Source organism: Lolium perenne, chromosome 4 (genome assembly GCF_019359855.2).
Source record: "Lolium perenne isolate Kyuss_39 chromosome 4, Kyuss_2.0, whole genome shotgun sequence".
NCBI classification, from domain to species: Eukaryota; Viridiplantae; Streptophyta; class Magnoliopsida; order Poales; family Poaceae; genus Lolium; species Lolium perenne.
The window spans coordinates 313,749,778-313,766,734 of record NC_067247.2 but is presented as its reverse complement, the minus strand read 5'-3'; the positions used below and the strand labels follow the sequence as shown (position 1 = coordinate 313,766,734).

At 44.4% G+C, this 16,957-nt stretch overlaps 1 protein-coding gene across 1 annotated transcript; it reads right to left on the bottom strand.

The window, feature by feature from the left end:
- Positions 1-10,082: 10,082 nt before the first annotated feature.
- On the bottom strand, positions 10,083-14,669 carry LOC127296161 (putative metallophosphoesterase At3g03305). Its single transcript, XM_051326185.2, has 4 exons — positions 14,304-14,669; positions 13,189-13,430; positions 10,495-12,018; positions 10,083-10,410 (listed from the first exon to the last, which is right to left on the bottom strand). The coding sequence occupies exons 1-4, from the start codon at positions 14,569-14,571 to the stop codon at positions 10,258-10,260; spliced, it is 2,187 nt and encodes a 728-aa protein (XP_051182145.1). The 5' UTR covers positions 14,572-14,669; the 3' UTR covers positions 10,083-10,257.
- Positions 14,670-16,957: the final 2,288 nt, after the last annotated feature.

The window sequence follows — 16,957 nt, the reverse complement described above, 5'->3', positions numbered from 1 at the left end:
TCAAGCTATGCCGACCATGGAGCATCTACCCCTTGCCAACCCTAGTTCTCTCACCCCTAGCCCTAGCCATCGTGTCTCTCTGACCCTCCTTGATCCCCTGAACACGCCGGTGCCCTCCATTTGTTGAAAGGTGGACCACAACGCCCAGGCCAGCACACGCCCGCGACGTCCTGGCGCGACAGGAATGGCATGGACGCGCCGAAGCGTGTCTGCCGGCGCGCGCCACGGCCACCCGTCGCCCCGACGTTCTGCGCCACCCCTGCCCTCCCTCTCTGCACCCTGAGCATCGCCGCCGCGACCAGAGCCCGCCAGACACGCGCCATTACTTGCGCGAGGACCACCGCCGCCGACATCGTCGCCCCTCCTCCGCACCTGTGCCGCCAGACCTCGCCGTCGCGCGCACACACCAGACCGTCCCCCACCTCGCCGTCTAGCCTCCTAGCACCGCCTCGACCTCACCTACCTAGCGCCGCCCTCGCCTACCCCCATTACTCGCCGAAAACGCCGCGACCCTGCCGACTTCGCCGCAGACCTCTGGCCACCTCGCGTCGCTATAAAAGGAGGACACCCGCGGCCAATTCATTCACACCAGTCGCCTTCCCTCCTCATCCTTGATCTCCTCGACCACCTCCCCCTTCCCAATTCCGCCGGAGTAGCTCCAATTTCACCGGGGACCGCCGCCGTAGTAGCTCGACGGAGGAGAAGCTCCAGGCCACCTCAGCCGCTCCCTCGACCCTCCATCGACTCGCCGTCGTCTCCAACGTCGATCGCCCGCATCGCCAACCCTCGCCGGGCCTCCGACCAGCCGCCGTCGACCCCCTCTGCCGCGCCAGGGTTTGCTCACCATCGCGGAAGGTGACGATCGTGCACCGTCCGATTCTCTTTTAATCCAACGCTGCGCACGCCTGCGTACCGGTTCGGGTTTTAAAACCCACTGACGGGTGGGTCCCCCTGTCAGCTGGCCCACTGCGCTGGATGCACTGCTGGGCCGGCCCAACTCCTCTGTGCCGCGTTTCAAACCTTTCAGCCCACCTAGTTTCCCGCCGGCCCTCTTAATTCAAATCGAGTTTAATTAATTCCAAATGAATTTCAATACAGCACAAACTTTGAAATTCAATAGTTTCAAATCTACTGAACCAAAATTTATGAATTTTATACCGTTGGAAAACTAGTGAAATTATCTATCAAATGCCACTGGTCCCATCTCAAAATTATTTGTAGAATTAATCTGACAAAAAGAACAAGTCAGGGACTTTTGCACATTCAAATAATTCTTAAAAATCAACCAAGATAGATATTGAGTTGATTCCAACTCCAATAGCTCACCTTTGACTTACACTAATTGTTTATGCAAGAAAATGGTGTGGTCACTTTGCATGATCATGCCCTAGTTTAAGTAGTGGATAATATGGCTAGTTTAACGAGTGGATATTGTCCAAAACTATTAAGTAATTCTTATGAAGTCCTATACTTCATCTAAACTTTGTCTCAAATGAATTCATGTGAAGTTTGGACCCCTGGCCAAACTCATTTATATGAATTACTTAGAGATTTAAATCATATGTAGTGTTATTAAATGGTATGAGGTACTCTACCTCATTTAAACCAATTTCTCAAATGATGATGATGAATGGTTGACTTGGGTCAACATGATTCATGTATGATTGTTTGAGAAATTAAATCTTAAGAAGATTTCAATGAGAGAAAAGTATTTCTCAAGAACCATATGGAAATTATCATTTACATATGTAAGGAGAGGAAATTATTTTCCTCAAGCAACACAACCAATGCACCCCAATTGTAGTAATTGTGTGAATAGAATAGTTGGTGTAAATACAAGTAAGGTTAGAATAGCCAATGAATTGTTGATGATGTTAAATCACCTCAATGGTAGTTGTTAACCTAGTTCCAACTATGTGTTAAATCATATGAGAGGTTTCCCTCTCATTTAAATCTTGGTCTCAAGTAATTCAACATGAGGTAGTGACCATGGTCTATATAATCTCATATTGAGTATTTGGTGACATTAAATCACTACCATGTTAGTATTAAATTGCATGAGGTATGGAACCTCATTTAAATCATTTTCTTAAAGGATGAGTATGAAGAGGTTGACTTTGGTCAACCTAGGTCATATATTGTCATGAGAGAAATTAAATCTTAATAAGATAATGAGAGGAAATTATTTCTCTAAATAATTAAAAGTAACACCTAAGTTAGTATGAGAGGAAATTATTTTTCTTGAATAAGAAAAACACATTCACCAACTTAATAGTAAGGTGTGATGCTAGTTTAAGTTGTGTACCTCATGTGTGTGCTTAGTTTAGTATGTAAGTTTGGTATGATGATTGTGTACCCCGCATTCGTATTTTAGACGCTAGTACCGGAGACTACCAGGAGGAGGACTTCTACAAAAAGGAAGGAGAAGAGAACTTGGACCCCCACTTCAACCAAGGCAAGCTAATATTCTTGCAAGCTATTACCAATGCAAGCTAGGCTTTTGCAAGCTATAATGTTGCAAGTTAACCCCAATGCAAGATAATACTCTTGCAAAGTGCAAAGCTCACTAGGAGCAAGGCATTATCCTATTTACTTTATGCTTATGATCCTATTTCCCCGTTTTACTTTACAAGCTTTATTTACTTTGGTTTTATCAAAGTATTTTTTTTGATTCATGATTCACTTGGTTAGTATTGGATTAGTACAAGAGTATCAAGGTTAGCCTAGAAGCAAAGCAAAGTACTTAGCACCCCTCATGCTTAGATGCTAGTGCTAAATTAAAGGTGAATACCTTAGTTGGGAACTTGTGAAACGAAATGACTTTGAAAACCTTGGAATGATGAGTCATTCTATTGAAAGATTTTGAAGGTGAATATGATCTGTGAATGACTTGGTGAACTTTACAAAATCTGATGGTTGGGTTCGGATGCGATACCATTCCAATTTTACAAGTACCCCCACAATACCTGAATCTGGGTAGGGCTTAACCGGAAGTTTGTGTGTCTTAGTATGGGTTCCCTCTAAACAAGCGTCATCGGGGTTATGCCGAAAGCTGCCTCTACAACAAAAGAAATGAGATGATATGACGCGAAATGAGGTGAATGTCCGGCCCAAGCCCTGTGCAGTTCCCAGGCTGACAGTTTGTCTTCACTGGGAGGCCAAGCTCATGGGGAGAGGTGCCTATACTAGGGTATGTTAATGAAAGGTTATGATTGGTAGTTCGCGTACTGCGTACGATAAATCAGGGCCAGTTACCCCTGACGAGCTATTGCAATTGTTGTGGCACAAGTGTACAACCTCTGCAGAGTTAAACCTATTCGAATAGCCGCGTCCTCGGTTATGGACAGTTGGAAAGGCCATACTGTTCCGTCATCAGAACTTTTTGAAAACTAGGAATGGTGAAGGGAGACTGGTGAATTTGAACTTGAAAGGTGACTTTGGCTCCGAATCACAACAGAGTTGTGGGAATGACACTAATGTTCCCACTTGAGTTAGTTAGCACCTGAAGAGTTGTTTACAAAAATGTTTGTGAACTAAAATTGGCTTTATGCAAAATAAACTAGAGCTTAGCACCCCTTACTAGAATTGTTAGCACTTACATTAGTATTAGTTTGCGAGTACTTCAAAGTGCTCACGGCTGTGTCCCTGGCTATTCAAATGGCCAGACTATGAAGGGGAGCAGAACTATCAAGATGACGACCACCAGGATGTCCACGACAACTAGGGAATCTTCTGACGTCAGACGTTGGCCTGTGGACTCAAGAGTCCCTTCTACTTACGCTTCCGCTATGAAACTATGAACTTTGTGTATGTTGATCCCTAGATCAACTATTTGTGTAATATGGATCATGTGATCTCTATTTGTAAGACGACTACGGTATGTAATGAATGATGACTTATGATATTCAACTGTTATGTCTCGCAACAACAATATTCCTGGGATTGCGATGTATGGCATAACAGGCATCTGGACTTAAAAATCCGGGTGTTGATAGCAGCCAACTTGCACATTGTGTATGAAAAAAAAAATAACTTAAGCATGTTGGAGGAAACAAATTTATTCATTTCAGAAAACAAACTTGGGCCTATTGACAATGGCAAGTTTGATTAAACCAGTAACCAACTTATATATGTTGCTCAAAAAGCAATTATGTTAAAACCAACTTAGTGCCTATCATCATGAAACTTATCTATTTTATACAGTACAACTTTATGTAAGTTGGCTTACCTTTTGTCCACCTCTTGACACCTTTTTGATCGACGACCATGTGCAGTAACTGCGGCGTACAAATCCTTTACTTCAGCTGAACAGGTGTAGAGGCTTCTGTCCACATAAGTCAAGTAAGGCGACAATTTGCAAAGTGCTTGCTTGATGAGCCTTCGTTGCTTCATTTGCGCAAAAGAAGATGTTGATTTGCTTTCAGAAATTTCTTTGTTAGCGGCATCACCAATTCCCACTCCTGCTGGTGTCTGCAATTCACTATCATTTTGCATCGGTCCCTCCTGGATATTAGCATTTGCACTGTTCAAACGCTTCTCCAACTCTACACGTTCGCAAAGGGCGTAAGCTTCTTTCTCCATATCTTCAGTCCAATAGTCGTCATCATTTAACATATCTGCTGAAGATTCTTGTCTGTCCTTTTTTGGGCTATCAAAACCAAGATCAAATGAAGGAGGATCGCAAGCTGCTTGCAAAGCCTTTTTTTCTTGTCATCTTCTGGCTGCTTGTAACAGATTTGAATTCCTTTGGTCTGGGTGGAGGACATGTCTGCCGTGTTGGAGCTGGTGAAACCTGTTGAGACAAATTGGCTTGCTTCATATGCCCACTTGTAGGTGTAATTGGTGACCAACTTTTGGCTGCTTCTTGGTAAGATGTGTCGCGAGTACTCTGATTTGGATGAACGAAAAAGCTGTTTTGTTCAGAATATTTCTGAAATGATTCAGTTGAAGTTGCAAGTCCAGATGCAGAGTGTGATAGACGTGGTGAAGTTCCATGCATAACGCTTGACTGAGTTGAATGCGGTGAAGGTGCAGGCACAGGGCTGGAGTGGAGTGCATGAATTGCATTTGATGTTTTGGTTTCAGGTACTCCCCACGGCCTTGGAACACGGGGGGAAGCACCTGTTGCAGACGGGAAGATGCTGTTAGCTGAACTCGGAGGCACACTGGATTGAGTTGCAACTGTTCTTTGAGCAATTCCTGGTCCATCAACAGGTGCAAATACTGGTTCTTCAGCTGTAGATCGAGCGAATGATGGAGCTATGCCTGTTTCGGCTGCAATCTGTGAACTGAACTCAAAATCTACTGGCCGACCACGGTGCACTACAACCTTTTTCTTCACTGTCATATTTCTTGTTATTTCATCTTTTTTTTTCCAAATTTCCCAACCCTATGAACTCTTGAGTTAACTTCTGTATTGCATCATCCCTAGCAAACTGATCTATCGGTTCTGAGCTTGTAGGAGACTGACATGCACTGCTAAACTTGTCCATCAATGTATTCCGGGCACACCTCTTTTCCTGTACATTAAACAACTCAGTTGGCTCGCTGTTTCTCATGTCAATGCCACTTTTCTCCCCTGCAGCAGTATACTCTCTCAAATCTGAGAATGGACTCAGGCCTGGTGTTGTGGATTCGCCTCTTGTACAACTATCTTTCTCTGCATGTATCCCTGCAGACTGTTCTTTCTCCGCAGTACTTGACAACAGATTCAAACCCTGGAATGACAGATCTGCATTGGAATCACCGTTGTTATCCATGCACCTCTTCCTTAAGTTGCCTGCAGGCCCTTCATTTCTCTTGGTGGGTGTCAACCTAGCAGATCTTCTTGGCGTTGTGTGCTGATGGCTGCCATTGTTGTTAGCTGCCTCATCCTCACCACCAAGGCCAGACCCAGGTTCTGAAGCTCTGTCACCATCATTGTTTCCATTCCCATGGTTGTCTTCATCTTCATCCTCATCATCATCAATGTTGTCATCGTCACTGTCATCCTCATCTTCAGATTCACCTTTATAATCATCGTCATCTTCATCATCCTCGTCGTCGCATCTACCCTCATCACTTCCAATTCTCCTCTGCCTTTTGCGTAATCTGTTCTGGCCATGCCAAGAACTGGATTCATCAATCTCTATTTGCCCCCACTGTTCAACAAATGAACCTATCCTGTTTGAAATATCGGTGCATAGCTCCCCAATCATGACCGCAATCTTCCTTTTTTTCTGCACATTTACATAGATAGATATGCACTCAGTAATGTGAGTTGAAAAAAGTACAAAAAAAGAGCATTACTGAGAAAAGGGATAAAGAATCATGGAAAAATATGCATGTGGACACCAAATGAGGTGTAAATCAAAACAGTAGCCAACTTAGTGTAAGCCTTAGTGTCAACTTAGTTGGAATGAGTGCACAAATTTGAAGTTGGGGGCATGTGGACACCAAATGAGGTGTAAATCAAACAGTAGCCAACTTAGTGTAAGCCTTAGTGTCAACTTAGTTGGAATGAGTGCACAAATTTGAAGTTGGGGGCATGTGGACACCAAATGAGGTGTAAATCAAAACAGTAGCCAACTTAGTGTAAGCATTAGTGTCAACTTAGTTGGAATGAGTGCACAAGTCAACAAAAATGGTTAACAAATTCAGAAAATAGCAGTTTCCAACTTAAATCATTTTTACTGAACCAGCTTAACTAAAATAGGCAGCCAACTTATCCATTTTTTACAGTACAAAATGTTGAGGTATAAAAAAAGTTCATACATGAATTGGGAAGCTCCGTGGCAACTTCGAGGAAACAAAATCTTCAGTACCCGTGATCCCAACAAAGAGACTGTCTCTAATATTAGCACCAACACCTTGTTTGAGCTATATTGTACAGAACAAAAAAGAGAAACCACAGGTGTTAGTCAGTATATGTGAGGAATGGCTGAAAAAATATAGGTTCATCATGAAAAAATGCCAGGAAAAAAGTTTAATAAAAAAATCAGACACTTATTTTAAGCTTGCCGAACTCCCCGCTGACTTTGGTATCCTTGCGCATAACAGCTTGTATAAGTTTGTCAGTCCAAGCTGCTGCACGGATGGGGCAATCATCTTCAGATGGCACGTCCTCATCAACCTCAAGTGAATCCAGGTATAATATCTGCAAAAAATGAAGAAGTTAATCACTGATGGTGAACAGAAAAAAAATAGAATGTATGTTTGTAGCAGACCAATGGAAGAAAAAACATGAAGAAGTAAATTACCACAAGATGATGCAAACAACAGCAAACAGATTTCTTCTTGACTCCCATCTTCTTGACTTCTGTGATTATTTGATCTATTGCAAATTGGGCAAAATTTATCCTCTTGAACTCATCAAGATTGAGTAGGCACTGGTAACACCTGGGACTGATGGAGGCAGAGGTTGAAGGACTTATGAAGCAACTGATTACACCAGCAAAGTAAGCACAGAGAAACTTCATATCTGAAGCTCCATTCATGTCCTTTATCATTCTGCACCAATCAGTAAAATCTGGTGCTGATCCACTCTCTATACCATATTCGACATTGAAGAATGCAATAGCTTCAGTAGTCATCTCATAACACACTGATCTTCCCTCATTCCGCAAACCAAAAACCCTGGTGTAACTATCAGCATTCACTGGTATGCTACCTCTCCCTGGAATAGCGAGCTCACTTCTGATAGGATCGAAACAGCCAAGAACCCACATGCTCAAAGAAGCAGGCATTTCTTTAGCCATCACCTTAAGCATGCCTCCCCAACCCTATTGCTCAATAAGATTTCTCTGGGCATCATTAAGCAGAGCGTTCAATTTGAACAACCTGGCAGGAGATGCGCGATTCCTACCCAACTGGAAAAACATAAACCAAAAATAGGGGACAAAAAACCAGTTAATAATTATTTTTGCTGGAGGTTTTGCTACAAATAGATAGTAAGAGTATAAAAACACACCGCCTGACGCCGTTTAGGTGCACGCTTTGGTGCAACAACCGTATCAACTTCAGGTTCAGTTTGGCGCGGCTCTTTCTGACCATTGTTACCAACTGCAGTCTGATGATTGGAGAAAAAATATAAAAGTCAGTTCAATAAAAAAACAATGAAATTAACAGAAAAAAATTGGAATGAAAATGAATAAAACAAATAAAAATTACAAACTACCTGCTGAGCAGTTTGTGGACAAAGTGGCTTTGTGGTAAACGCAAACGAGAACGCTTGGTCAAATCCATCATTATATCTGCAAAAATGTAGCTATATTTATGAAAACAAGTTTATAATAACCACTAGGCAACTTATGTATGTAGATAGTAACAAGCTTTGTAAAAGAAAAAACAAGTTAAGCATGTTATTAAAGCTACTTATACACAAAAAAACATGGCAGTACATCTCAGCTCAAAAAGCTGCTAGTGGAACCAAACTTAAGTAATCCCTCCCAGTAACCAAGTTAGGCGTATTGATAAAACAACTTAAGTAATCCAATACAGCCTACTTGCACATCTTGCTCAAAAAAGAAAATGAAAAAAAACCAACTAGGGTATGAAACACAACTTAAGCATACTGGAGGAACAAAACTTAATCCCATTTCAATACCCAACTTAGGCCTACTGACAAAGGCAACTTGATTAAAATCAGTGACCAACTTGTAAGATATCAAAATAAGCATGTATATTAGAGCTAATTATACACACAAAAAAGGATGAGCAGGAACATCTATCCAAAACTTAAGCAAAGGTGTAATAACAAAACTAATTCAATTGCAGTATACAACTTAAGCAAAACTAATTCATGGGTTCTGTTTGAGATGACTATGCTGACAGATAGCAACTTAGTATAAGATTCAGTAGACAAACTTAACAAGATGGCTGCAGTTCTAACACTAAAATTTCAGATTCAGTAACTAAAACGACATGCGAGTTATTAAATTCCAATATATGCACAAGCAATTTGTGACAAAGAATGTCTTCCAGCGGTTAAGCAACACCAATGGCTGTCCAAAAACCATACATATTAGTTCAAGTGGTGGGTCATTGAGATCGACTGTGAATCGCTTCTGATCCGAGCTTGGTCGCTAATGCTATCCTAAATGAGAAGCAGTACTACCTCGACACACATGCACCGAATAAAAGCATGGAGACGAGATCAATCACAACATAGATCAAAATCCATGTGCTCCAGATGTTCATACATGGAGAGCATCCTATGTCACCGACATATATATCTCACACAACACGAATCCAAGACAAAACCCCATGAAATTGCAAAGGTACATTACAAAATCGTGCGCTATTGAAGAAGAATCGTGCACAAAATTGGTAGATGCGGTGATAGATTACCTCCTAGCCCAAAATCCGCCGCGAAACTGCCTGACCTCGCCTCTAGCAGCAAGCCTTCCCACCCTGTACTCACCGCAGAGCAACGCCGCCTCTTCGCTACTCACCGCAGAGCAACGCCACCGACTCGATCTCCGTCGCCGCTCCCGAATCGCTCGCCCTTCACCCGCAAATCGCCGCACCACCGCGCCCAAAACCGAGGAGCGCGAGCACGAGCGGCCGCCGGTGGAGTAGAAGGAGTGCAGGACGCTAGATCAGGTCGCGCACGTGCTGCGACGCCGCCGTCACGCGTCTCGCTCTCCGTCGCCGCTGCCGATTCGCCCGCCCTTCACCCGGAAATCGCCGCATCACCGCCCCTAAAATCGAGGGAGCGCGAGGTCGACCGGCCGCCGGCGGAGTAGAAGGCGGGAAGGTGCTCGATCAGTCCGCGCACGAGATGCAACGCCGCCGGCGAGCACTCCGCCGGAGAAACCCTAGCGGGACTTGGGGGGAGAAGTGATGGAGAAGCTCTGCTGCGTGCGTCTGCGCGAAAACGAAATGAAGGCGTGAGGGAGAGAACGGCCAAAGCGAAGGGATGGGCCCACGTGCGCTGTCGGCCCCAGGTGCCAGACGGTCGGGACATGGGATTTAATCGCCCGGACGGTTTCCGATCGAACGGCCAGGAAGTGGAGGCTGCGACGAGCAACGTGGCCTCCAAGCACTTTTTAGCATTTGGGTTTGTTTCTTAATGAATCGTACCTTTCCTCTCAAAAAAAAAATTCTGAAACTTTGAAATACGATTTTTGATATTCTTTGAAAATCAGGTCTAACTAGACCCATGTTCTCCTGGGTATTTTTGGTGTACCCACTCCATAATATATTTGATGGTAGAAGTGTACCCCTATGGGGCTCTGATGTACAACAGGAGAAAGTACCAAAAGACATTAGTGTGCTTCACGAATGTACAGTTCTGGGTTCTATGGTGTAATCTACAGGGGCCATGGTACAGTAGGCAGAAACGCTTAATAGTAACAGTGGCAACCATGTTAATGGAGGAGACAAGACCACTGGTGTTGATCCATAGGCTGACATTAGCATCGAAGAAAGCTGCACAGAGAGAAAATCTACATTAACACTAAGATGTGAAAATTTGGTGTTAGAACCTAGAAAGCTGGAGAAAGGGAAATGCACCTTCAAATGTATCGCAGCTGTAATCAAGCATGCTAGCAGAATTAACCTTCTTGTCCACCCACCACAAAACTTCCTCAACATGAACTTGATCTTGTTCTTGTAAGATAACTTCATTAAAGATCCTGGATCAGGAGAACCTGGCACAAAGCTTGCTGACTCACTGGTCGTATCAGATGGATTAACTCTGCCTTCTGCTCTTGTTCTGTGCTGCCGTAAATAAGCAGCAGACCGTTCTGCAAACAAGCCATACACCAAGACCACTACAGGGACAACCACCAGGTATAGGAAAGGCAGGGTGATCACCATCACATCAGGGTTGTAGTTCGTCCAGCTCATACCAGAAGAAGGTACGCTCCATCCAGATAAATACATTTGAGCAATTTCTCCATTTTCAGATGTTGCATGACCCCAAAACCATGGCATTTGAGAGATCCAAAATACATACAGGGTTAAAGAAAACCAGAGCATTTTACTGCTTGAACCCTCCATTAAAAACCATACCAACCAAAAGCAAGTGTTTCTCTGCTGGACAGGGGATGCTATAACTGACAAAGCCCACCTTTGGTATGATGAACTCCTTTTAAAAACGTGGTACAACATTTTGGGAATGAACAGCAAAATAAGGGTGAAGGCCAAATTAATCCACAGAAGAACTTTATACATGGCTTCCCATTCAACTTCAAACATCAAACGGTTGAGCCAGGGGCGGTATGGAATTGCCATCTTACCCTCAACTGAAAATGGTCTTCGCTCACTTAGTGTCTTCTTACCATGAGAATCCAGCACAAACACTTGCAACCAGTAGCGAGTGGGATATGGACTTCTGTAATTTTCAGCACTCCATTTGGCATGGAACAATGGTTTGTAAACAGAAGAGCTCGAAATATGTTGCAGAGCCATGTCTTCAACTATCTTGAACTCATTATGAGAATCAAAAACTCTTGCACTAACATTGAGAATAAGTTCTTCAGAGAAAACAAGTACGTTTATATCATTTCTCAGTGATCCCTTCTTTGATTCCAATTCCAGTATATTCATATTTCTTGAATCTGCTGGATATGTGATTAAGATTGAAGTTTCAACTGGCTGTTTTAACTCGTGGTCAACAAAAGAGACCGTGCCTCTATCTATTGCTAAAATCCTCATCAATCTGGACTCTTTCCAGTCTCCAAGTTCCCATTCCCAAAAACTTGAAGAGCGCTCTTCTGTTTTCATTTGATGATATCTCCAGAGATGCTTACTAATTTTTGCATGCAGATGGCCACATAGGTATGCTGAAATTGACTGTCTTGCGAACACACTTTCGTACCGCTGTCCTCCTTCAGATGAACTAGTGAATGACATAGGGAAATGTCCAAATACAACTTTTGTAATCGGAACATTTGAGTGACTGGTCCAGTATTGTAGTTCAGAATTAACTGCTTCTATCCTCTTATCAGTAGGATTGCCAAATAAATTAGAAGGATAACGAATGCCAACGCTCATTGTATCATCTATTCCCAGGAAGAGATAACTTCTATCTCCCTACAATAATACCTTTTAGGATAAAATTCAGCTCCCGAACTGTAAGTACAATAAAAATATATATGTAATCATGGCCATGCACAATTAGTCCCATTCTAGAAGAACACTTCACTCTAGTATCGTTGTGACCCGATTAGAGTTCTTTATAACAGGTAGTTGAAATAAATTATAAGGTGAAAAGATCATGTTTCACTTGGTTCTTCACAATCACTATGACTTCTTGCGATGAATAAGAGCTAGCTTCGAGATTAAACTACTATAATTAGTTCATACAGGCTGATGAACATATTTCAAAGTGCTGCACAACATGACACTAATGCATTTTTTGTGTAACCATTGTGCCAATAGTACCCAAAAAGGCTCCCATTATTGTACTCCTACTCCTCAAGTCCACATTGTACTTTTATATGTATTGCCATATTCCATAACTTATATTGATGCGTGAACTAGTTTGCAAGTTCTCTTTGCTGTTGCCAAAGCTGATTTATTCAATCTACATTCAGTTCACACAAGATTGATATTAACATTTGGCTATTAGTTTATTCTTGTACCAGTTAAAAAGAAATTTTCTCAAGACAACGTGGTCTCAAATGCATAGTCATTTGTCACAATCTATTGCACTGTGGCATTATGTTGTGGCGTTAGCAGTATAGCAGTTTCCATAATTAGAGTCCAGTTCAATTACTGCATTAGGGAAAATAGGATAACGTATTAACGTGAGAGTCAAAAGAGTCCTACTTGTGTACTACAGATCTTGGAGTCAGTTTGGTCCACCAGGTTACCTGGCAGCTAGTCCTCCTATAAGAGGATGTGTATCCCGTATGTTTTAGGGCAAGCAATAACACCATATCTTCTATGTGCTCTCCCCAGTCCCTCTGATTTCTCTTGATCCCTATCTCCTGCTACCAGATCTAGTCGCCGGCAATGGCACCTAGACGCAGAGAACGATCTCGTCCTCCTGTGTCAGATCCCTATCACCTTCGAAGCTCTAAGCGGCCACAGCACATTACTAGTCAACAATGTTAAAATGAAGCTCTGCCAGAAAATATGTTGCAGGTTACAGGTTGAATATGCAGGGAGGATATACCACAATATTATCAGATAAAGCACAACCATCTTGAAAAGTTGAAGATGCATCACAGGGAGAGCTGACACAGCTATGAAACGTACCTGAAGCAATATGCTATTGATGGTCCTTAACCGGTCAAGCTGTGAGCTAACACTGTAAGTTGAAAAGAAGTCCAATTTGCTTCCTCTATAGGGAACTCCATATGTATCATGATTGCCTCTTATATCAAATATTCTCCTCCTGTCAATACCACCTTTTTCAACAATTGCATCAATAGTTTTCTTGTATGTAATCCATTCATCTTCATCTTGTCTGGAGGTAGTCTTTCTTCTATTTTTTGCATCTTATAACAGGCCAAGAAAAGAATGGATATTATAATACAATCAACACTGTGCTCAAAAATTACATGAACGACATCAGCAGTCAATAACAATTAAGTGTACATCTTTTCATAACATCTCTTTATAAGTGTTACCACTTATCGAGGAATTCTCTCTACATATCCATGTGTAACCATGTAGCATATGCTGGTATGTTAAGTGCACTTATAACCAGAGACGAGGAATGCAATCATCCGAGAAAAAACTTCCAGTAGGTCAACAATACGATGTCAACTGAAATTTTCACTACTCGAGTTACTACCAAGTCTGAGTTGTATCATCCTACTGAGTTTAATCAACAATGTAGGCAGAGGCCTCTGTGTTCTGAAGTGACTGGGGCTTTATCTCTTTCTATTGTAACAAGGAAAGATTTGTTCTATGCTGGTATGGGACGTTCCACTAGAGGGTGGAGAATCAAAGGTCCATTAACTAATGCCGTACTAGATTCTTCACACAGATGGTCAAGATGAAACAAGTCATTCTCTCTGAACAGCTATACTACTGACATCTCTAGAGTTGTTCCAAATTCAAGATCATGTAATAGAAGTCATATCCTGAATAACAAATTTTTAGACGTTAGGCCAATTCACGATGTTCAAATATACTCGATTCAGTTTTGTATACTTATTCAGTATGTTCAGGGATTTTCTATGGTTCATAGTCATTTATCCTCATAAAAGCTAATGCGAATTAATACCAAAATATCAATTGCCTGAACTAAGGAAATCGTACTACATCAAGCGGAATACTGGAGTACCAATCACAGAAGTTGTAACACTACACAACAGCGCAGATTCAAAATTCAGGGGATAGGCAGGCGGAGTGGGCGGGCGTACCGGTGATGTCGCCGGAGACTATGAGGAGGTGGGGGCGGATGGCGCGAAGGGCAGGGCCGAGGAGGCGCACGAGGTCGTCGGCCCGGTCCGGGTGGTAGGCGCTGATGTGGAGGTCACTGACCTGCACCACCCAGGCCACGTCGCCGTCCATGTGGAAAGACGACCTCGCCACCGCAGCGTCGTCCTCGGCCGCCGTACACGAGGCAGACAGCGGCAGGAGGAGTAGGAGGAAGAGGACTCTGAGAGGACGCCAGAGTTTGGAGGCCATCGCTGCCGCCCGCCGGTGAGATTCGGTCGGGGTCGGCGCGGCGATACTTCTTTTTTTTTCTCTGAGAGCAATGCCGTGTCGAGGACGAAGTCTCAGTCCGCAAGGCAGCGACATTGCTGGGCCGTGGACTTGTCAGCAGCGTTAGTGTAAATTGCGATGTGGGAAGAGGGGCCAATTCTAAGTTGTCTGTTTATTCGGCCCAGTATGACTTACAGCCCTTGGATATTTTCCTACGGGCGGTATCTGATTTGTATGATTTAACTAAAACGCTGACGTTCCCCCGGGGAACAGCGTTCTGATCCCCCACCTCCTCCGCACTCCACACGTCCATGCGGGACGGAAGAAACCGGGCAGCACATGGTGGGGCCCACCCCATCCCTTATCCTCTTCCACCGATGGCTCTCCTCTACTCGTGCGTTGCCCACCCAAGACTCCAACGCTCACGCCGCCGCTGCAAGTCGCTTCTCCTCCTCCTCCGCCGCGCTGCTGCTCCTCCGCCACGCTTCGCTCCCGACGCCTCCTGGTTCCTGCCGCCGGCGAAGACCACGCGCACCTCCTGCCCCTGCCGCCGGCGACGACCACGCGCGCCTCCTAGCCCCTGCCACCGGAGACGATCAAGCGCGCCTCCAGGTGGTCCACACCGTCGAACTCCGCCCGGCGCTTCGCTCCCGCTCCCCCAAGCGCCTCCCGGTCCCTGCCACCAGCTACGACCTCGCGAGATCCGCCGCGCCAAAGCCCTGCCGCCGGCGACGACCTCGCGAGTCCCTGCCTAGGGCGGCGCTGCTGCGAGCGTCCCTGCTACAAAAGGTCGTTGTTGCCGCTACAGAAGGCCGTCGTTCCTACTACACAAGTCCGTCGGCGCTGCTACACAAGTTTGCCGGCGTTGCTACACAAGGTCGCCGGTGCTGCTACAGAAGTTCGCCGGCGTTGCTACAGAAGGCCGCCGTCGCTGCAACAGAAGGCGCCAGAGCTGCTGCAAGCTGTCCATCACCGTCGCCGCTACAAATGGTGCCGGAACCACTGCAAGCCATCCACCGCCGTCACCGCTACAAACGGCGATGGAGCTGCTGCAAGCGCGGTGCTACGAGGACTCGACGGCGGTACTGCTATTTCGCCGGCGTTGCTACAATAGCAAAAAAAAAAAGCTACTACAATTTTTGTGTTTTTTTGCTACTTTACCATATTTTTTGCTACCATGTGTCTCTGGTGAGGTTTCCGGGGACGCCTCCGGCGAGTTCCCGGGTGACATCTCCGGCAAGTTTTCTTTGCGAGGTCTCCGATGGAGTCGGTTTTGCTGCAACCAGGGATTTGGTTACCCGTTGAAATACCGCGGTTACCGGAATTCTCAGCCCCTCCACTAAATGAATTTATCGGCCAAAAAATCTTGGTCTATTCAAAATTTGATTTGAATTTAGGTTGATTGGTTAGCCAACCTAAATCGTACGTGTTTCCTCTCCACTATAACTCTATGCCCCAACTCATTGTCCCAATCTTTCACTTTCTTCTCCTCAAAACCTTAATTTCAAAAATATTTATACATTTTTCAGTTTGAAATTCAAATTTTGTTTGAGAATTTCGTCCGATATTTGACCGGTTATCTCCGGTAACCGTGGTTGCCAGAAATTTCAGCCCTCTCTGAGATTTTTTTTCAAACCGATATCCAAAACCTTGGCTAAAATATCAGAATTTCTTTGCTACAATAGTACAACATGTTTGCTACATCGTCTCCGGCGAGGTCTCCGGCGAGTCTCCGACGAGATCTGTGTGTATTTTGGGTGAAACATTTTTTGCTACAATTGGGTTGATTTTTCTACAAACAAACCGTTTTTTGCTACTTTGGTACATTATAGTAGCAAAAGTGGGACTGAAGTATACTATGACACGTGTCACGATCTGGATGGTCTAATCGAGCTAATCCAACGGCTGTCCACCCGGGGGATTAGAAATTTAATCCCCCGGGGGACGCTCCTATTTAAGGCTCTCTTTACGTGCGGAGGCTTTGTCGCGTCGCTACTCTTGAATGTCTTTTTTTTACTCGACTTCTCATCTTGCTCATATCTTCCTCCCCCTCCTCGATTTCCCTTCCTCCTCCTAGCGCTAACCTCTAACCTCGAGCACTCCAGCTAAACTCTTCATGTTGTGCCTCGCTGGAAAAGCTCCAGCCTCTCCTTCCCAACAACCGTCGTCGCTCAAGGCTTCCTCGATGGCTCGATGTCGAGTTCTGCCATGGCCGATCGCGCGAGCACCTCCGACTCCTGTCGGTCTTGATTTCACATCACACATGTCAGCGTTTGCCACCAGCTTCATGGGCCGCCTATGCGTGGCCTCGCTTGCTCCTTGCTTCCCAAGCGCGATGCCGCTAGGGCCCATTCGTCGATCTCATACA

Coding starts and splice junctions, on each gene's coding strand:
- LOC127296161 (XM_051326185.2), bottom strand. CDS start 14,571: ATGGCCTCCAAACTCTGGCGTCCTCTCAGAGTCCTCTTCCTCCTACTC. Junction 13,431..14,303: donor AGTCTCCGGCGACATCACCG/GTACGCCCGCCC, acceptor GCCTGTTATAAG/ATGCAAAAAATAGAAGAAAG. Junction 10,411..10,494: donor CAGCTGCGATACATTTGAAG/GTGCATTTCCCT, acceptor CTCTCTGTGCAG/CTTTCTTCGATGCTAATGTC.